This window comes from Mauremys mutica, chromosome 8 (assembly GCF_020497125.1).
Source record: "Mauremys mutica isolate MM-2020 ecotype Southern chromosome 8, ASM2049712v1, whole genome shotgun sequence".
NCBI classification, from domain to species: Eukaryota; Metazoa; Chordata; order Testudines; family Geoemydidae; genus Mauremys; species Mauremys mutica.
Genome location: NC_059079.1, coordinates 104041337 through 104064174, shown reverse-complemented (window position 1 = coordinate 104064174; position 22838 = coordinate 104041337). Strand labels below are relative to the sequence as shown.

General features: G+C 48.1%; 1 protein-coding gene across 1 annotated transcript in view; it reads left to right on the top strand.

Moving 5' to 3' along the window:
- Positions 1–22838, top strand: part of FLT4 (fms related receptor tyrosine kinase 4) — a 97180-nt gene that overhangs the window by 47781 nt on the left and 26561 nt on the right. The window contains exons 4-10 of the mRNA XM_045028301.1: positions 8090–8202; positions 9100–9262; positions 10250–10389; positions 11212–11383; positions 12316–12433; positions 13350–13504; positions 14787–14949. Of these exons, the coding sequence (XP_044884236.1) occupies positions 8090–8202; positions 9100–9262; positions 10250–10389; positions 11212–11383; positions 12316–12433; positions 13350–13504; positions 14787–14949 (1024 nt within the window). The remainder of the gene's footprint in view (positions 1–8089; positions 8203–9099; positions 9263–10249; positions 10390–11211; positions 11384–12315; positions 12434–13349; positions 13505–14786; positions 14950–22838) is intronic.

Sequence of the window (22838 nt, the reverse complement as noted above, 5' to 3'; positions counted from 1 at the left end):
CTGACAAGCACAGGTTTAGAACCGGACAACATGGGGATCTGTATAAACTCCCCAGTTCTACCACTTCACCTCCATCCTGACCTGAAGTAGCCTTGCTAGTCCTCTCGCACAGCTCTGCCAGTGCACCTCGCCTCTGTTCGGCAGAGCTCCCTGTTAGATCAATCCCAAGTGTCTCTTCAGCGTAGGCTGGCAGCACCCCATGCTGGCACATCAAGGGTACAGCTGCACTGCCAGTGCAGGTAACACTCGTAGGCATACCCACACTAGTTTTAACCTAGCTAGCACAGGTAACAGTAGTAGTGTAGACGTGGCAGCACAGACTTCAGCATGAGCCAGCTGCCCCAGTACATACCCAGGGCCCCGTCAGGCTTGTGCTGAGGTGGCTATCCTGTACTGAAGCCCTAGCCACCGTGTCTCCACTATTAGTGTTACCCATGCTAATTGACTAAAGTGAGCACTGATATGCCTGTCCACACTGCATTTGCTGTGTAGACACGGTTAAGATTACATAGCTCTGTGAATAATACAGGGACATGGTAGCATCACTGTACCTGAGAAAGGTCTGTGGTGTTAGAGTTTGCCTGCCTACAGGAATACGTACAAGCTGGGATGGATGGGGTGGGTGGTAAGAAATTACTCTCCGTATGAAAGATCACCATTGGCGGTGGCATCCCTGGTCATCTGGGTGAAGAGGAGCAATTGTGTTTGCCTACTTGCATCAGGGCTTTCAAACCCTGGATGTGATTAATCTAGGGCTGTCAAGCAATTAAAAAAAGCAATTATGCTTAATCGCGTGATTAAAAAATTAATCATGAGATTAATTGAGCTGTTAATAATAGAATACCATTTATTTACATATTTTTTGATGTTTTCTACATTTTCAAATGTATTGATTTCAATTACAACACAGAATACAAAGTGTACAGTGCTCACTCTATATTTATTTTTTATTACAAATATTTGCACCAAAAAAAAGAAATATATTTTTCAGTTCACCTCATACAAGTACTGTATCATAAAAGTTGAACTTACAAATGTAGAATTATGTATAAAAAAAACCCCTGCATTCAAAAATAAACAACGTAAAACTTTAGATCCTGCAAGTCCACTCAGTCCTACTTCAGCCAATCACTCAGACAAACAAATTTGGTTACAATTTGCAGGAGATAATGCTGCCCGCTTCTTGTTTATAATGTCACTTGAAAGTGAGAACAGGCGTTCGCATGGTGCAGTTGTAGCCGGCATCGCAAGATATGTACGTGCCAGATGCGCTAAAGATTCATATGTCCCTTCATGCTTCAACCACCATTCTAGAGGACATGTGTCCATGCTGATGACAGGTTTTGCTCGATAACAATCCAAAGTAGTGCAGAACGACACATGTTCGTTTTCATCATCTGAGTCAGATGCCACCAGCAGAAGGTTGATTTTCTTTTTTGGTGGTTCGGGTTCTGTAGTTTCTGCATTGGAGTGCTGCTCTTTTAAGACTTCTAAAAGCATGCTCCACACCTCGTCCCTCTCAGATTTTGGACGGCACTTCAGATTCTTAAACCTTGGGTCAAGTGCTGTAGCTATTTTTAGAAATCTCACATTGGTACCTTCTTTGTGTTTTGTCAAATCTGCTGTTAAAATGTTCTTAAAATGAACATGTGCTGGGTCATCATCCGAGACTGCTATAACATGAAATATATGGCAGAATGAGGGAAAACAGAGCAAGAGACATACAATTCTCCCCCAAGGAGTTCAGTCACAAATTTAGTTAACACATTGTTTTTTTAACAAGCATCATCAGCATGGAAGCATGTCCTCTGGAATGGTGGCCGAAGCATAAAGGCATACAAATGTTTAGCATATCTGGCATGTAAATACCTTGCAACATCAGCTACAAAAGTGCCATGCGAATGCCTGTTCTTAATTTCTTAATTGTAAATATGAAGCAGGCAGCAGTATCTCCCGTAAATGTAAACAAACTTGTTTCTCTTAGCAATTGGCTGAACAAGAGGGAGGACTGAGTGGACTTCTAAGCTCTAAAGTTTGATATTGTTTTGTTTTTGAGTGCAGTCATGTAACAAAAAAATCTGTATTTGTAAGTTACACTTTCCCAATAAAGAGATTGCACTACAGTACTTGTATGAGGTGAATTGAAAAATACTATTTCTTTTGTTTATCATTTTTACAGTGCAAATATTTGTAATACAAAATAATAACATAAAGTAAGCACTGTACACTTTGTATTCTGTGTTGTAACAGAAACCAATACATTTGAAAATGTAGAAAAACATCCAAAAATATTTAATAAACTTCAGTTGGCATTCTATTGTTTAACAGTGCAATTAATCATGATTAATTTTTTTTAATCACGATTAATTTTTTTGAGTTAATCGCATGAGTTGACTGCTATTAGTCGACAGCCCTGGATTAATCACAAGACACGGACAGTAGTGAGAGTCAGTCTGACTGAGTGAGGGATAAAGACAGAAATTCAAGGAAAGCTTGATAACGATGACAGAAATATGAAAAAAGTCCAACCTTGCTTTCAGGCAGCAACATGTCTTCCAGCAGCAGCTGGACAGAACTGAGTTCACACCTCCTCTCTTGAAAGGTTCCTCCATAAACATGCTCATCCTCTTGTCTGCAAAAGGCTTTTGGAATCCAGAGGGCTTGGAAAGTGGGGCGAGGACCATTTCCCCATGCTGAGAGCAAATCAATATCCGTCCACTTCTGGGGGATTGCTGAAGCTCTGCTCTGGCCAGGATTCAATTACATTGGTGCCTGGGGTGATTGTTCCAGTCGGACTGGAATGCAGGAATTTTCAGCTCTGCCGTGCCCTAGAAGCAGATCACTGGGCCTTGGAGAAGCTCTATCTGTAAAATACATAAATAAATAAAACAATTAGCCTCTGGTCTACTGGGGGGCTGTCAAAGAAACAGAGTCGGACTAACTGTAATGCTCAATATAGTGCTGGACCGACAGACCGAGGAGAGCAGGACACAGTGCAGCCAGATGGTGTGCAACCCAGCCATGCACTGCTCTGCCAATGTATTTCAGCCCTGACATGTAATACCTCTTTCTATGCCAATCCTGGTTCAGGATCCCCCAAAACCTCTGCCAGTTCTATCAGTCTTGATATGTAGCCCTCTCTTCTCTTCCAGTCTTGACCTCCTCTGAGCAGAGACAGCCTGCCAGTCCTGCAGAATTCTGGGTGTTTTATGGAGAGGCAGACTGTCCGCCTGGATGAAATCGAGACTGTCCCACTCAAACATGAGACCTAATTCAAATCTGAAGGTCTGCAGAGGCGAAAGGCTGATGCACAAACTCTCTGCATCCCGCCAAGTTCCTCCCACACTGCCCCGCTGCAAGGCTTAAAATGGATGCTGTTAAGATAAAGGTCTGTCCACTGGAAACTGTTGGCTTAGTTCAGCTGTACAGTTATTTCTCCCTCTTTTAGCCAGTGCCATTGTCATAAGACAGGAGTCATGATAATGGGAGACAAAATTTTCAAAAGGCCCAGATCAGTGCCAAAAAATGGCACACAAAATCCTGGCTGCGTCTGAGCGTGCAGTTACTGCAGTGGCAAATCAGATCAATCTGTACAGCTGACAATGAGGATGGATGGTCTTGTGGTTAAGGCACTAGACAGGAGTCTAGAAACGGAGGTTCAATTCCTGGCTTTGACACATGTGCCCAAAGGTGAATTGCTTGACCTTTCTGTGGCTCAGTTCCCTGTCTGTAAAATGTGATATTTTCCCTTATCAGAGGGGTAGCCGTGTTAGTCTGGATCTGTAAAAGCAGCAAAGAGTCTTGTGGCACCTTATAGACTAACAGACATTTGGGAGCATGAGCTTTCGTGGGTGAATACCCACTTTGTCAGATGCATGTATTCACCCACGAAAACTCATGCTCCCAAATGTCTGTTAGTCTATAAGGTGCCACAAGACTCTTTGCTGCTTTTATATTTTCCCTTGTCACAGGTGTGCTGGGAGGCTAATGCATAAATGTGGGATGGCGGCTCAGATGACAATAGCGAGGATTGTATAAGTACCTAGCTATACGGCTGGTTGGGTGTCTAGCTAACAATGTGCATAATTTATACCTCACTTACATGTGTAAAGTAAATCGTGTGCATTTGCAAGAGCCTTTTTTGCATATGGATTTTGACATCCATTCTTAAAACTTTGGCCTATAATTTTTAAACCCTAGAGAATACTTGGAATTTGACGTGTGATCAGGGAATGTTTCCCCCCTCCCCTCAACATCCCCACTGGCGAGTTGCCAATTGTAGGATTTCCAGATAAAGTTCTGCTCTTCTCCAGCTGAGTTGTTCTGTGTTCTGTAGCTCCATCCCAAGAGCTAGGGAGGGCTGATTTATTTGTTGGAGAAGTCCACAGAGACGGTAATCAAACCACTAATTTATCACTCAACATAAATTTTCACATTAGAGCTCTCTGTAGAATCGACGGGAGGATGTCTGTGCTGTGATAGAACAGTGGGACCTTCTATTGCTTTGATCTGACCATCTACACTCAGCACTAAAAATTAACACTCTACAGGTCTTCTCTCTCCCCGTGTGTGTGTGTGTGTATGTATGTGTTATTATTTTATTATTACACTTTTTTAGTGAGTGCTGTAAACATACAGAGTGCCTATAACAAACAGAACAGGATGCAGCCCCTGTCTCAGAGGGCTTAGTATCAATGGCTGACGAAGATGCTAAATGAGTCCCAGCCCACCCATTATGACAGCCTTATAGACAACACGTGATGTGGTCAGACAAGAAAATGAGAACATGAATCACAGTCTCCTTGGCAGTGATCCACCTAGTAACTGAGTTCTTTGCTGCCATCTGAGAGCTCAGAGGAGATCTCATGGTGTCTCACCTGCAATAGTTATTCCCTTCCCCTTCTCCAAAACTCTGTGAAGGGCCAGTGACAGGAATCAGGGCGGTGTTCAAATTCACAAACAAATCTGCAGCCCTGAGCACAAAGACAGCAGACTTGTAGGGCAAAGAGCCCGTGAAAATGAACTAATAGGTGCTCCATGCAAATTAAATTTTAAAACAGAGTACCCCTAAGTCTAAGCTGCATGATCCTAAATTGGGGGCCGTGGCAACCTTCATCTCTGATGTTGAGTTGCCATGCCACAGTATCTGCAGCAGCTGCAGCTATTCCCTCTTTTGAAGTGGAGTGAAAGACCGCGGTATATCTGATACCACTGTGCGCTGAGTGCTGGCAAACACCCACCTTTTAATGGCAATCGTTGTCACATATTATACCAACGGCAGCCAATGGGATGGGCTTATTCTGGCTGGGCCCACTCAGACACTGGTGCAGGTCTCAGGCTCCTGGCAAGTTGCAAGTGTGGCTCTCAGTTGGGCAATATTAGGGCACTTCTGTTTTAAAAAGACCGCTCTAGTGGTTGGGTAATGAGGAAAAAGGGTCACAGGCATCTTAACCCATGGCCCTACATATGCCAACGGGAACCTCTCCTCCCTTGGAAGTTATGGTTATAGTCTCTGTAGGGACCCAGGTAAATATAGTAATAGATTTTAAGGCCAGAAGGGACCATTGTGATAATCTAGTCTGACCCAGCAATTCAGTTGATCCAGCAATTCATGCACCAAACCCAGGTCTTTCTGAAGATCCACCACAACCCTAAATACGAAATATTCCCATAGGCCAAATGAGCAGATTGCACAAGTGAAGCCAGACAAGATCAGATACAACACAGACATTTCAAAGGCTATTGCCTTCACTTTGGAGTGACGCTGGCGTCAGTGTAGATTCTAGACACGGGATACGTAGGATCTGGTCTCGATTTAGAGTGGCCAGTTAAGCGTATGCGGCTGGTGTTTGCAGAGCACCGAATACCCAGCTGGGCAGCTGGTGCTGATATTTCAGAACAAATCCTTCCATAACAAACTCAAAACAACAATAGCCAGCAGCAGAAGAGACTTGGCAGGAATTCCTATCCCAAATATTAGTTGTCTCCTATTCTAATCTTGCCTTAGTCCTTCATATGAACATCAGTGGCTATTCTGCATGTGCATCCTGAAGGCACTATTATATAAAGCCACAACGATGAAGTAACCCCTAAAACGGAACCTTTTGGCAGGAGCATTTAACAACAAAGAAATTCATGGGAGAAAAACACTGCAAAGTCCCCATATTGGCAAGGGCAATAGAAAAACCCTGTGCTTCAGTGCAGGTGAACATGAGCAATAGCAGTGCAAACCTCCCACCTGGCCCCTGCCAGTGAGCCCGGTAGGGGAACACCTGGTAGGGATGAGAAGAGAGTTTGGTCTCTAGGCCTCTCAGTTCTTGTTAAGGTATCCTGGGATTGACCCTGGGACTTAAAAGCACGAGTCTCTACTGCCCAAACTATAAAACACGGGTTGTGCGGCACAAAAGTTGTAGCATCTGTGTATGTGGACTAGCTGCTCGAGGATGACAGTGGCCATCTGGTATTTGTGTTAGTTACATTGATTTTGTTATAACTGAGACTGCTCAAAAGAGGCCTAATTGTGGTAATGGATTTTATGTGAACCCATGTCCATTAGAACTCATTGCACACGTAGTACAGTGGTTGCCATTTAAAAATCAACATTCGCCAACGGACGCCGCACGGTTACATCTGTTATTTCCTATTCTAACTATGGGCGGAGGGAAGAGCAAATAATGCATCTTAGACACTGTTGGGAATCTCTATCTTTTTACTTAGATTGTAAGCACCTAGCATAAAGGGGACCTGGTCCATGACTGGGGCTCCTAGGTGCTACCACAATCCAAATAATAATGGCAACCACTATATGCCAGCAAACAGGCATCTCTCACTGTGGCTCTTGGCTGGATTTGAATTGATGATTTAGAGGTGAAAATCTCTGTAGCCCATTCCCAGTCTGCTGGATCATCCAGATATCCAGTCCCACTGTTTGGAGTGACATCAGAAATACTGAGTCATGAAACGGTGTTTACAGAAAACATTATCTGTGCTACAGAAATGGACCCCCCCCCCCCCATGTCATTGGAAGCGCCGTATGCGCTAGTGGTTAGATGTGTCCCTGACATTTTGGACCTTCTCTCATTTGATCCAGGCAGTGTGCTGAGCAGAACAGGGAGAGCAGCCCCTCCATGGGGAGCTTGTTTCTTGGATTTTCCTTTGGAGGCCCTCACTCGGATCCCATGTGGCTCTGACGGGCCTGGCCTAAGAAACTGCATTTATTAAACAGCTTCAAACATTAATTCTGTGTACTTGGTGTTTTTGCTCTTCCTGTCAATATTTGTGCTTGTGAAAGTTGAGAGGAGGTTGGGTGGAAGCCCTGGAAAGCTCAGCTCATTTGTTTATCTACCGGGCGGGATCTCCACAGGATGACATCTGCATGCCATTGGGCTGCAGATCACCTCCTCCTCGGGCCGGAAGGTCGTGCTGGCTGCCTTTACTCTGGGCCTGCACATCCCGGCTAGCTCTGCCCAGTGACCCAGAGCCATTTAGGTGTGAGGGGAAGAGCCAGCCAGGGACTGAACTGAGGCAAAGAAGAGCCTGTTTCACAAAGTCCCCTGAGGTAGATTTGAACCAAGGGCCCAGAAAGAGAGACCTGTAGAGAGCTGGGGGGAGGGGGGCTAACATCCTACATTTACAAAAATTCAAAAAAAACCCACTCAACTGCCATGGCAATTGGGCTGGGAGGAGACACCCAACATGGACAACCCTGACTGGCTGGATGAAGGGTGGGGTCTCCTGTAACGAGGAGGCTCAGGGTGATATCAGAAGATGAATTGCAGGCCAGGCCTGAATTTCAGAGATTCCTTGCATTGCCTCTACCAAGTTGCTTTGCTTTGCCTTTGATTGCTCGCTTGGTGTCTGCTGGATGCTGAGAGGTTGTTCAGTGGCAAGTCACCTGAGTCTCAGGTACAAGGAGTCTTTTAAACTTTCCAGCTCCTGAATAGTCAAGGTGTCTGGCTCAGCAGCGCTACCTCTGGCAAGCTTTTGCTGGGTTAACAAATGCCTGAAATTCACCTTTTTCTTGTTTCTCCCCCTTCTGTTCTTCTCCTGCCTCTGTTTATTCTTTCTTTTCTTCACGTCTCTTTCTCAGATTTTGAGCAACCATTTATCAACAGACCCGAAACACTCCTCATCAACAAGAAAGAGAACACCTGGGTGCCCTGCTTGGTATCCATCCCAGATCTTAACATCACCCTGTTCTTGGTAAGAGACCTGCCTGGATGAGGCTCCTGTATAGACAATATCTCCTTTATTATGCATTTTAATTGGCTGAGAAGGAGCAGAATAGACATTGCAGGAGCTGGGAAATGCACAGGGTGGGTTTTCCATGGAAAATGCAAGCTGCCAGCTTCCTCATTTTCTGTGTTGACCCAAGCTCTGCTGACCAGCTGCTTTGGGCATTCCCTGCAGCATGGCCTATGGGTTTCCTGCTAGATCTGCTCCCCCTCACTGAAGTTGTAAAATCTTTGTTTAGTAGCATTTCCCAATAGCATCCACACCTGTTCATTGTTGTCTCTGCTACCTTTAGCTCCTTGGTCTTCAAATACCCTTGGTGGTCAGTGTTCCCAAGGGACAGGCGCCTGTACTTGTAGGGACTGCTGATTAAAAACAACTCTATTATCAGCTTGCTTTGTGACTTTTTTACAATGCGAATACATCCTTCCAGGATGAGTGTTACTATTGTGCAAAGGCCTCCTGGGATGCTTTGGGGGCCAGGGGCCTTTCCCTTGCCCGGGAAGGACCCCACACGAGGTCAGCCTTCATCCCATTTGGGCTTATGTTTGGGGAATCAGCAGCAATTTCCTTAGTTATCACTATCTGTTTCCATTCCTGGAAGTCCTAGTCCCATTCTGCAGACTGTGAGCTTAACTGCATGGATACTTTTATGGTTACTTCCCAGGCAGCAGAGGATGCTGGGATTCCTATAGGACAAAGAAGTGGGGGGAAGAGAGGGCGGGAGTCCAGTGTGGCGTGACGCTGCATTTATTCTGCCCAGCCAACAAAAATGGAATGTGTTAGCTTGGAAGAACAGGGGGTTGGTGAGGGAATGCTGCCACCATGTTCTTCTGCAAACAGTTTGCAAAATGTTGCTTTTTGCAGCCAAGCTCCATTATCTACCCAGACGGGAGAAGGATTCTCTGGGACAACAAGAAGGGGATGCTGGTCCCCACCCACCTGATCAGAGACTCCTTGTTTGTTCAGTGCGAAACCATCATTGACAAGAAACTCTTCAGGTCCAATTATTTCATTGTGCACGTCACAGGTGAGGCTGGAGCAGGGCAGCAGGTCACTCTAGAATTTCAGCTCCCAGTGGAAAAAGAAAACTAGTTTTCTCCTCTCAATAACTTGGAGAGAGAAATGACGGGATGTACTGGTGAGGCTGCAAATGGGCAGATGGTGATAAGTTCTTAGCAGAGTGATGAACTTTCCCATTCATTTTAATGTGGGTGGGTTTCAGAGTCCGTTTGGGAACATTTCATTGCGAATTAATTGTTGGTGACCCAAAACACACCACCCAGCCTGGAATCACCGACGCTTAGAAAAGTGAGGAATCCCTCATGCAATCTAAATGGCACCTTTTCTAATTTAGGAAGGCATCTTTTCAATGACCACTTAAGGGGCCAGATCCCAATACCTTTACTCACACTGAGTGGCACCTTACCCCTTAAGCTGTCCCATTGGATTCAGCGGGACTAGTCATGGAGTAAGGTATTACTCAATTGAAGGGTATCAGACTCTGACCCTTAGAGATTTGGTTAGGTGCAAATGGGGCAGTTTTAATGGCGCTGCAGTTCTCAAAACTTGTGTTCTAGAGGTGAGTCTCAGCAGAGTATGATGGCACTAGCCTGGCCCAGCAGTCTGTACTATATGACATTATGTTGGATTTATCGTATTCAAGCTGTGCTGTATATATGCAGCACTCCATGCTGTAGCATGCACACTATGATCCCCTTACAACTGTCTGCATTGGTAACAGTCAGTGACCAGGCAGCGCTGGAGGTGGAGAAAGGTCACTTTCTCCTTCGTTGTGGTGTTGCTGCTTTACCCATCACTGCCCCCTTCAGCTGCAGATGTCCACAGAATGAAGCGAAACCCAGGGACGGGAAGGTGAAGGGATGATGGGTTGGGCTGAATTGCAAGCCCCAGGGAGCCGATGTGCATTGTACGGAGAGTTCCAGATCCCAGTGTCAAAGAGTTAATGGCATTTCTTTAGCTTAGAGATGTATTTTTGTCACCTTCTTTATATCAGGGAATGAGCTGTATGACATCCAGTTGTTTCCTAAGAAGGCAATGGAGCTACTAGTTGGAGAAAAGCTGGTCCTCAACTGCACGGTGTGGGCTGAGTTTAACGCTGGAGTAAACTTCCAGTGGGATTATCCTGGAAAACAGGTACATGTAACTTCCCCCTGTCCCTCAGCTGCTCCCCCCACAAACCTCTTTCCTTAAGGAACAATCTATGCTGGCTGTTTCTACAGGACGTCTGCCCAGACCTGCCTCTCTAGGCAATTCAGTTACTCTTTCTGTGCTGGCTTAAAGAAATCAGTGGCCGATAAGCAGGATGTGTGGTCCCTAAGCTTAACGCTCATCCGGTTCCCATCTCAGTTTGTGAGCTGGGAAGGGGTTCGCCAGTCAGTAAACTCGGTTCAGAGCTGTCAGTGAGAGTTAGATACCAATTGTGCTGGGACGTCATTGGCTGAGGCAGGGCATCCCATTTTGCCACTCTGCAGCAGAAGCTTTGCTCCCTCTCTCCCATCCCAAAAAATGACTGCTAGCTTGTGGTAACTGTAACTACAGAGGAGCAGGTTTTCAGGGAGAATAGCCACAGAGCAGATTTCTCTCTGCAGAATGTTATTCCAGGGTGATATCATCTTGTGGGCGTCGAGGAATTACTGTAGAGAGGGGGCTCTGCAGACTGATTACGCTCTGCCCCAGGCGACTGGCCCACAGATTGGCCTGGAGCCTGTGATAACAAAGGACCTGTTACAAGACTATGACGTGTATTTCTAGGCCCATAGGAATGGCTCTTTGCCAGCCCTATCGTGGCTCAAGGGCTGAAGCAGTTCTTGGCGCTGCCCATCTTTTAAACAATGACTCGGGAAGAAGTGAGGAAACTGAATGCTCCTGGCAGTGAGGAGCCTCACATGTAACCCATCCAAACTGTCTCTGTTCCCTTGACTTATCTTTTAACCCCCTTCCACCTCTTCTTGGCAGACGCACCGGGCTGTCAGTGAGCTGCCCGAGAGGCGCTCCCAGCAGACCCACACTGAGCTCTCCAGCATCCTGATCATCCAAAACGTGAGCCAGCAGGACCTGGGGAAATACGTGTGCATGGCCAGCAATGGGGAGCAGACGTTCGAGGAGACCATCGATGTCATTGTGCACGGTACAATGGGTTTCTGCTTTGTCAAGACAGCAGGGGTGGGGCAGTGGGCAGAGAGACCAGAAAGAGACAGCCAAGGAGAAGAGAATTCTAAAAATGATCAGGAGGCGTTTTGTTCACTAACCCGCCGGAGAGCTATTTTTTGAAGCATGGCCTGTTGCATGCGATCTAGAGGTTAGAGGATCCCCGTGACCCAGGGACCCTTGAATTCCAGTAACAGCTAAGCTACAGACTCAGTGTATGTGACCCGCCCTTCACCCCCACGAAGTAAGTTGTTCAACCGCTCTGTGCCCATGTCATCACGCTGGACAGCTGGGTGTGAAATAGCATGAACCTCACTGCAAGGCAAACACTCACTTGAGCTGAGACGTCCTTGGCAATAAATTACAAGTACGCCTATGTGCCTGCGCATCACCACACAGTGCCCATGTGCTCATGGGGGTGGGCTCACCCCCATACGAGTGCACGCTGCAGAGATGTATACGTGTAGCCGCACACGTGCACAGACAAGCGTGCACTTGTACAAACGCACTTGGAGACGCACAGTCCCATCACTTTATTGACCAGGCAGGGTAGTGTAGTGTAGTGGATAGCGCATTGGGGTAGAACTCAGAAGACCTGGGTTCTATTCCTGGCTTTCTATTAGCCTGCTGGGTGCTATGGGCAGGTCACTTCACCTCTCTGTGACTATTTGTTTCCCCATCTGTAAAATGAGGATAATGATTCTAACCATCTTTGAGATCTGCTGATGAAAAGCGTGAAAAAAGAGCTGGGTCCAGTATTATGAATGTCTCAGAAAGTCTCCTTCTCGGGTTGCTGGGCAAGTGACCTCTCTGCCGCTGTGACCGCTCAGCCGCTTGACAGGTCTCTTTCTGCTTCCCTCCCCCCTACCCCTTTTTGTCTTGTCACCTGTCTGCGTGGCCCTGCTTTTACAGAGAAGCCCTTCATCAACGTGGAGTGGAGGAAGGGCCCAGTGATAGAAGCCACAGCGGGAGACGAAGTCGTGAAACTGCCAGTGAAGGTGGTCGCCTATCCCCCGCCAGAGTTCCAGTGGTAACCCACCTTTCTTAGCCTGTGTCCCCCAGCCTTCATGCCCATCCTTGACAGGGGTTAAAAAGGGTCTTGCGGAAATTCCTTGCAGGAGGGAGATATCCCTATGCCACTCTGCAGCAGAAGTTGCTGGCTGATACGGTTGGCCTGAGGATCCCAGCAATTTCTACTGATGGAAAAGCTCTCCCTTAGCTCTTTCTCAGCCAGCTGGCAGCCAGCCAAGGAAGAAAACCTTCCTAATTGGTCCTCGCGTGCTGTCTTCTGGTTTTGGCCACATTCTGCTCTCTCGTCGTTCGCTTTTCTCCTCCCACCGCACCCGCATCCACAGGGCTGCCCAGCGCTCCCTGCTGCTGTGCAACACCTGCCCTCACACACAACAGGGCGGAGGCCTTCCTGGGGTTGGGAGTGGGGCAGTGGGAGAGGGGACGGTAGGTTAGGTCCTGGAACCTGGCACGTACACAGCAAAGATTCCAGTCTGCGCTGAGCAGAGGGGCCGAACTGAACTCCCCTGGGAGCTCCGTTGGTGCTGCCTCTCTCCTGACCAGCCAGCTGGGGTCGCTGCTGCAGCCTGGAAGAGAAAGGCTGAGGGCCTGATTCTCCACTTGTCACCAATTGCACCGATGCCAAGCAGGTGTAAAAGGCTAACAACCAGAATTCCCCACTCACACCAGTGGTGGTATTTTCCACCCATCCTGACCTGGAGCATTCTTACCTCTAGGACAGCGAGCTGCCCCCTAACTTGTTTTCTTGGGAAACCTGGTAAGTCCTCTCTGAAAGGGCTCCCAGCATTAGTGACCGAAGCCCGCTGAGCACATTTTGCTGCCAGATGGCTCCCAGCATTAACGCCTGCAGGCCTCTGGCTCTATTTCAGTAGGACCGTACCGCTCTGTCTATGCATTTGCTCTCTATTTCCCCCCAGGTACAAGGACGGCAAGTTAATTCCCAACAAGCAATCTCCCTATTCGATGCAGATCAAAGACGTGTCAGAACAGAACTCCGGGACTTACACCTTAGTTTTATGGAACAGGCTGGCTGGGCTGGAGGAGCGCATTAGCCTCCAGTTAATAGTCAATGGTAAGGAAGGATAAGGCAGAAAATGGCAGGAGGCAACTGGCCAAGAGACCTTCCTGGTGTTCTTAGGCCCAGTGGGCCAAGCTCATTCCTGGAGTAACTCCCCTGCAATCATTAGCCCGTTGTATTTAATTCACCAGGGGATGTCACTAGTCTGTAGCAGTCAAAGTTTATAGCTCTCCTCTTTCCCCATTCCACCAATTGTAGCTAGATAAGGACACGTGGCCTTTTCAGTGTGAGCTAGTGGACAGAGCACTGGAGTGGAACTCGGGAGACCTGGTTTTTATTTCCATCTCTGCCACTGCTGGGTGACCCTGGGCAAGTCACTTCCCACCTCTGTGACTCAGTTCCTTCATCTCTAAAATGCTGATCCCCTTTCTAAAGTGCTTTGAGATCTACTGACGAAAAGTGCTAAATAAGAGCTAGATATTATTATCATCAGAGATTTCTCTGTCACGGAACATGGAGAAATATAGAAAATGAAGGTGACCTCTTTTCCATGAGCAATCCTCCTTGTCTTCATGCACGTCTAAATTCTGATGCTGATGTGCTGGGATTTGCAGCTGTCTCCCAGATCTGGTTTAGAAAAGCTCCTGTAGGAAGAGCTGATGGAGGATGGTGAGTGACACTGATTCCGACTAGGACTTTGTGTCAGGGCAGAATAGAAACTTGATACCTGGGGTTTATATCCATGTTCCCCAAGGTACTTGTGCCAGATTCACCCCAGTGCAATTCCATGGACCTCAGTGGAGTTATAACAGGGATGAATGTGATCCCTCGTGCATCCCTGCAATATGGCAGAGCTTGGAATTCTGGGATGTGAGGGGTGGGGATGGTCTAACCCTAATTAAAGTATTTTTGGCATCCACTGTAACTGAGAAAGTGAGGCTTAAGAGGTACAGGCAGGAATGGACTGGAGTGCAGGACTGCGAGGAGCTGCTTTGATACATGCAGCAATTGGACAGTGGCACCAGTGAAGTCTTGTAGAGGAAGAATTGGCTTTAAATGTTGCTAAGTATAACTTACTCCTTCTTGCACAGCACCTCTACAGTGGGCCCAAGAGCCCCACAGATTAAAAACTGTTGCTTTAATTCATCGCACCACCTGGAGCCTCCCAGCAGGTCACTGCGTCTAGACCCCGTTGCCCTGAAAGCCAGGGCGTTCTGGTGACCTGTCTTTTTATAGCCCAGAACAGGAAGGATGTTCTGTCTGGGCGTGGCGACTCAGCAACAGGGACTGCAGTGCTGAGGCCAGATTACAAATATTGTCATTCTGCTGATTTCAGTTCCTCCGCACATTCACGAGAAGGAAGCCTCTTCCCCGAGCATCTATTCCCGTAGGAGCCACCAGGCCCTCACCTGCACAGTCTATGGCATCCCAGCACCAGAAGTGATCCAGTGGCAGTGGAGGCCGTGGAGCCCTTGCCGGATGTTCTCACGACGTAGCCTGTAAGTGCTCTTCCTCACCATCTTGGCCCTGGCTTCCTAGCGCTAGGTGCCAAGATCCCAGTCATATCACTCAGGAGAAGGCCTTGGGCCTATTCAGTATACACGGAGCCAGTAGCCACTCAAAACTAAGCTACGCCATTTGGCTGCAGATCTGAGTGGTGCGTGTTGGGTGTGATTTGTTGGTTGGGGGGAGGCAGTGTTGTCTGCAGGTTAACACAGGGAGTCAGGGTTCTAGTCCCAACTAAGTCGCTCATAGAGTTTGGTTACATCACTTCACCTCCCTGTGGCTCAGTTTCACCATCTGCTGGGCTCAAAGCTCCAGCCCAGCATTTGCCTGTGACGCACTGAGGTGAAATCTGCAGTATCTGATGGATATGGAGCTGCCTCAGCCTGTTCATTCACATGGGATATGGAGGAAGAGATGCTGAGCCTACCTGAAACAGACTTTTGGAGCATTCCTGGTGTGTCATGTGTAACCCCTGATAGCCTCTAACACAGAGCCTGGGCAACTTTCTCCTGACTCCTCATCCACCTACTTCCAATGCTTCTGGTGAGGTCATGGACCTGTCAACACTCTGACATTTGCCATAATAAAACCTAACACTTTACAACCTTAACTGATCCTCACATTATCCCTGTCAGTCAGGTGAGTATTACTATCCCCATTTTACAGATGGGAAACTGAGACAGAGAGTGCAAATGACTCACTCAAGGCCACACCATAAGCCGGTGGCAGAGCCAATGTCTGGTGAAATCCACTAGACCATGCTGCTTTTGCAGTCGGCCAGCGAAATACAAAGTACTAGGAAACCAAAGGGCTTTCTCTTGCTTCATTCCTACTCTGGGGGCAAACACCAACCCAGCATCTTACAGGTGATAATCATTAGTGACCAATGACTTATGCAGAATCTAGACTCAGATCTGGCTTCCTGCATGTCTCCTATTAGAAAGGTCAAAGTCAGAAGTCTGTGGTGTTTCAGTTTGGCATCTAAGTGGTTAACCTCTGAAGTGGGAAAAGAAACATCCTAAAGAGGAGTCAGAAAGCTGCTGTCTCTGCAGGGGCTAGGAAGGGCAGCCCAAAATGTCCCTGGATCCTTACTGCAGAGCTCTGGGTACTGGAAGGAGGGGGCTCTGAGGAAACACCTGTTGCTTAGGTGACCCGTGTCCTATCTGCACCTAGCAACCCTGATGCTGCCTTGCTGGATGTGTTCATTTCAATTCATGTTGCTAGGGGGAGCAGGAGAATTTCATTATTATTCTTGGGGTGCTGGTCCCAATGTGTATTCCATTGTGAGGTACACGCGCGCTCCAGGTGCCTGAGACAGGAAGATTTTTGCTAGCAGTGTCTGTTAGTTTCCGCCTGCACTCTTCCTCTCTTTGTGCTCCGGACCGCCTCTCCAGTTCCTTTCTTCCGCCACGTGGTCTGAGACATAACCCTCCCGTGTTCACGGAGCTAACCCTCTGACATCAAATCTGTAAATATTGTAAAATATAAACGTTGTTAGTTAGGTATTCGTTTTAGAGTTAGTTTAGTTAGTTAGAAATCAGGATTCTCCACAGACACACACAGACAACACACTCCCAGTACAGGACACAGATTATGCCTGGGATTCTAGGCTTCAAGAACTGTATGTCCTACCCGCAGTCCTGCCCGGTCAGTGACAACCAATGTCAGAGGTATGTATGCTGCCTCAGAAAAGCTAAAAGCCATATCTGCCACTCCTTTCCCAGCCAAACCCGGCAAGTGATGGAGTTCAGATTTACGAAACATCTCATAGAGTAGCAGCAGCAAAGAGTCCTGTGGCACCTTATAGACTAACAGATGTATTGGAGCATGAGCTTTCATGAGTGAATACCCACTTCGTCGGACGCATGTCATACTTAGCATCTCATGGAGTGTGCTATGAGACCCCAGTCTGATCCAGGCCGAGCAGTGGGCAGAGGCGTTGAAGAACACTCCACCTGGCACTACCACTTCTGAGAGAGCGGTGGACAAAGACAGAGCCAAAGACTCCTCTTCTCAGGCTCACCACCAGGACAGGAGCCCTCTCAAAAGCCTAAAGAGAAATCCCCCACCTCTACGAAGAGGGCTGCCTTCTAAGTTGGATGATTCTTCATGCCTGGCTCCAGGAGGCTCAAGGACCCACAGGAGTCGTGATATGAAGAATAAGGGTTCCCTCCACCTCACCACCATTGACAGGAGTGGGACCATTGTTGCCAAGCAAGGAGAGAAATGAGCCAAGGCCGGGACAATCACCGGTACCTGCCAAGGTCAAACACGAAGAACCTTGTCATGCTGTGTGGAGTGGCTCACAAGTATGTACGCCAGCCTCGGGGCAGACTGTCAAAGAGCAGGGCAGAACTCTCAAAGTGGTTGTATGTTCTATAATTAGGTTTCACCAACCCAGTATCGTGTGTGAACTCCTAAAGCAGTGTGACAGTCTTACCCTGGAGCCACAGCCCAGTCCCTGTGGCCATTCCAGGCTATTTTGCCTCCCAGGCAAGCTGCACTATGTGATAGGTGGTCACTTTCCACCAGAAAGCACACCAATATTCAGGTTACTCCCAGTCCCAAAGTACCAGTCACTTACCCCAGGTCATTTGTACTCAGATCTCAAACCAAAGACAATGCCTGTAGCCAATCCTGTAATAAACTAACTAAACATTTATTAAGTGAGAACAGAAATAAGAGAATTATGAAAAGGTTAAAACAGGAAAAACACACACACACGAACGAGTTACAGTCTTCAATTTATAAACGTAATAGAAGCATCTATAATAAGCAGATCTATGCATCCTTTAGGGCTGACCCATGCCGAGTAGCATGGGGATCTCTTGTTTACGTTTAGGAATCTTTGACCCTCAGAGTCTAGACAGCATAAAGAGACCAAATTTCTCCTTGTCAGGGACTTTTTATTCCCCAGATTCCAAGCTGATGGGATGAGTTCATGTTTCCCCTTCCTGGAGAGAGTTAGGAATGCAATCAACAAGGTCTCTGTCCTTTGTTCCACAATGCCTCGTTTGCCATCAATGGGCCATCTTGTATGCAAAACAAGCACTTTACCTTAATTAACGCTGCTTTTTCCTGTTTGGTGAGTTACACAATTACAGAGGATTACAATGCAAACCCTCAATAGAACTTTTTACCATGGGATACAGAGATTATAAGCAGTATCCTATGAGCATTCCATAAAGTCTAAACATTAAACACATTCTTATTAAGCTAATATCCATTTTAACTTTACTCACACAGAGATAAACCAGACCGGTTTCCTGCTGTGCATTTATCAGTGTTCAGTGAGGCCCTGGGCCTTGCCATGAGCTGGCATCTGGTCTGCCAGCGTCACAAAGCCCATGCACCGTCGGTACTGACATGCTCACATAAGGAAATGCTGGCTTCCAAGGGCCGTTCTATGCCAGCTCTAAAGGTGCACAGAGAGAAGACTCTTCACGGCCCAATGACTGGTGATAGGTGCACTACTCCACACGATATCATAACCCTTCCAGATCCAGAATCTTCCCTCCTATCGGACCCAGTCCTTACAAAGGAGATTCTGACACCCTCTCTCCACGAACTCTACAAGACAGGTCAATCCCCGATTCCTTCTAACAGTCGAGGTATTTCCATATCAATGGTACCGGTAGCACCACCATTGGAGGAGGCCACATTTTCCTCTTTGGGGGAATCTGACATGGGGGAAGGACTGACATCACCTCCAGTGAGAGAAGTGAGCCCAGATAGAGGATCCAGAATCACCTGGGCCTGCAATGACCTTGTAAGAAGGGGTGCCCCCACAGCCTGACCATGATACCCCTATGCCTTGGGGACCTCCTCAACAATGTTGGATCCCTCTCACTGGCCGTACTGGGGACCATGAGACTCATAAATGCAATATTCTGAATCAGAGTGGTCTCTGCGTGAATCACACCATCCCTCCCCCTCCAGAGATCAACCAGAGCTCTCTCAGGAACCCATGGAGAGGAGGAGGAAGAGCTGGACTGATGGTCCCAATAGGAGCACCATCATCATCTCCTGATGAGGTGATTGCCGTGGCCCCATCACCTCCACCAGATGACCACAGTGTCCAGAGGCTACCTCACAGGCTGCAGAAATTTATGGAGCGTGGGACCTAATGAAGTAGTGCTCCTTGTTAATCAAGCCATCCTAGAGTCTGCCAAAGTCGTGTGGCATATTCCAGCAATATGTGCACCTCCTCCTAAGAGGGCAGACAAGAAGTACAGCCAAGGGAGCAGAGTTTTAGTTCACTCATCCTGCCTCAAACTCTTCTGGTGGTTCAGGCTGTCACTGAAAAGAGTAGGAAACAGTACTGCTCAGGGAAAGGGGCCAGACATTTGGACCACCTCAGAAGGAAGGAGTTTACATCTACCAGCCTGCAGTTCTGAACCAGGCCTTGCTGTCACAGGACTGTATGACTTTGCTAACTCTTCAAAGCTTTCGGAATTCAAAGATAAGCTTCCTCAGGAGAACAGGGCACAATTTCAGGCCCTTATTGAGGAGGGTAGATTGGTGGCTAGAACATCTCTACAGGCTGCTGTTGATTCAGCTGACACAACCTCAAGGTCAATGGTGACTGCTATCGTTATGTGTCACAAATCCTGACTGCTGTCTTCAGGTTTCCCCAGGGAAGTTCAATCCACTGTGGAGGATTCACCCTGTTATGGGTATAACTTATTTACTGGAAAGACAAATGCATCTTGAAAGACTCCAGGGCAACCCTTCTTTCCCCAGGTATATACATAGGTCAGCACTGAAGAGCAAGCATGATAGACAGCCTTACAAGCCTAAATCACTGCCACAAGCCTTCTACTACCAAGGCGGATATGAACCACTACAGAAGCAGCAAAGGATGCAGAGAACCAAACACAATACTCCTCCTTCCAACCACAACCTCCCACTAAGAGATACTTTTGATGAGACCCTTGAGAGCTGCTAACCAACTCGGATGCCATCTCCTACCTACCCAGACATCCAATTTGATGGCCATCTAGCCCAATTTTCTCAGACTTGGTGAATGATAGCAGACAAATGGTTCTCTGCATCATCCATTTTGGCTACACCATTGAGTCACCTCCCTCCCCCCACAAAAAACCTTCCTCATCTCATATGTACCCCACAGTAAAGTATAGATAGGGACCACGCATCTCAAAGAAATTCAGTTCCTGTACAAGGTGGTAAGTGATCTCTCTTTACATGAAGGAAGTTTGCTTCTGAAGGTGCTGATACCAGGATGAACTCAATCTCCTCCAGTTGTTAAGCACAGTGATGATGCAGGCAAGATCCACCTTATGCCTGATCCACCTTACACAGTTATCTATAAGGCTAAGATTTCATTGAGACTACACACAAAATTCACCCTCAAAGTAATCTCGGCCTTTCACCTAAACCAGACAATATACCCACCTGTCTTTTTTCTGAAGCCACACGCTGCTAATGAGCAGCGCAGATGCCATTCCCTGGATGTGCACTGGGTGGTGGCATTTTACTCACAAAGAACAAAGGACTACTGACTTCTGGAGAGAATGCCAAATCTCTGTGGCTTTCCAGTGTTTAAGTGCAGAGAGTTTTCTCAGCTGACACAGAGTAGGTAGGAAGAGATGTCTCTGAGGCTCTGTATCTCTTCTCCACCTGCCAGCTCTCCCCACCCGAGCTCGCCACTGCCTGGAAAGCCGGGAGGAGAAGGCCACAGAAAGTTGGTTAGAAAATTATACTGAACTGAACAGACCAACTGTGGCTGTTGGGTGTGAATGGCTACATCTGGATGGCACTTTGTAGCACCAGGGGTCACTACACGCGGGAAATATGCTCCTCCAGAAGCAGCCTGCCATGTATGGACTCCGCAACCAGAGCGGTAGGGGCTGGGAACCCTGCAGAAGCCACATGCTCAGGCTGCAGGGCGTCAGAGTGCCTCCACTGCGGCATTGACCCACTGGCCGAAGTAGGAGCCATGTGAGGCTCTGAGGAGAATGCTTGGCTGAAAGAAGGTCTCTAGAACACAGAACCTCCACGGGATGGGTTGTAAAGGTCAAGGATCGGTGAGTGGGCCTGTCTACGTTAGACTTTGTTCTGCAAAGTTTCCTGGTAGAGTTTGCACTAGGGCAGGTGTCCTAGTGAGAGCAGCGGTGGGTGCACTAGTGTAGACAGGGCCCAGGTATGTTTACCCCTGTGGTATCTAACCCTGCTCAGAGCAGATGACATGGTGGTTAAACAGCCAGCGGCCCCAGCTGCCTTTTTGACCTCAGTGCACCTGCTGTTGCTTCTACCAGTGGAACTGCACTAGGAGAGCATTTGAGGGGAATCGACTTAGTGGAGATGCATCTAGCGAGACACATGGAGAAAGGAGCCAACAGAGAGCAGATCATGAGCGAGGCAGAGTCACTGAGCGTGGAGGAAATGGGGCGTCGACACAGACACCTAGGCCACAAAGGTTCTGCTGTCACTGGTGAGGAAACCAGTATTTCCAATAGCATGTGAGCACTCGGTGGCCCTGTCAGGAAGCAGAGGGGCTGATGAATTATGAGCACTGTCTCCCAAGGCCGCAATGTTTCTGCTTAGGGCAGCTCCAGAGGATGCAGGAGGCTTCTTCCTGACTTCCTGTTGTTTACACAGATTCCTGATGTTGCACCCGGGGCACTCATACTGCAGGGCACTCTGCCCTGTCCTACCAGCAGACACGCCAGGGAGCACTCTGCAGAACCCCGTCCCCTGCACGGACAGTGGATACTCCCTGCTCCTCATTCCTGGCACCCCAGACTCCCACTGCTCACTCTCAGTGCAGAGCCCTCTCCTGCATGCAGCGAGCAGACATCCCTGTGCCTAATCCCACGGATGGCCCTGGATCCTCCATCCCCCACCTTGGCTCCCAACACACGCTCCACTCCACTTCCTGACCCACCAGGGCATCCCCTCCTCACCACATACCCTAGTGCGCTTTCATTTCTGAAACACACACAGCTAGTTAGACCTGGCTGCAGTTTGTATTCAGGTTCCCTCTGAGGACTGGGTTCTGCACTCCTGGAGGATCAAAGACCGAACTCTCCCTTCCCTCCCCTGAACCCCTGGCATCAGTGCTAATAACCTGGAGGTGAATCTCTCAGTCCTGTTTCTTTTAGCTGCCTACAGCAACTGTGTTTGAGACATTTCCCCTGGGTTAACCAGGTGCACTCCAGGCTGCAGGGCTGGGAGATCTGCTAACATTACCCAAGCCATGTGGTGACGTTTACACCCTCAGTGCTGTGAATCAGGCTTAGAAGAAACACTATGGATCTAGGCCTCGCTACAGAGCAAACCAAACCGGAACAGAGCCAGAAACTGAGCATGGCACAAATGATTGGCCTTTGTTCCCACCGCAGCAGGGTTGGCTGCCACCTGAGCGTCCCTCGTGGCTAGCGGTCGCTCTGCAGCACTCTGACCCATTGTCTCCTTCATGGGGTCCCTTAACCAAGAAATTAAAACATATCCTGGGGTCCCACTTAGTCACTTTCACTGTCCCTCCATGCCCCAACCCCAGTTCAGTGTCTCTCTTCCTTTGTTGGGGGTCCCCAGCCCCCTTTCCCACAGCCAGGCACAGTTCAAAGTCCCTGCAGGAGCCAGTCCTGTTCCTTGCAGCTGCTGCTTCTAGTTCTCAGCTGCTACGTGTTCTCAGGTCTCGCCTTCCCGAGCATCCCTGCCCTTACTGCACCCACCTGCTGCTCTTCCTAGGGAATTTGCTGACTCAAGGGAGACTTTCCCTGTAATCAGGGCTGGCTGAGCCCCAGCTCAAGAGCAAGCCACCGTGTTACACCCTCTCCTCCATCATTAGGGGGGAAGGATGATTTTGTGGCGAATTCAGTGGCCTGGGAGCTGGGAGCCTAAGAGTTGCATCCTCTCT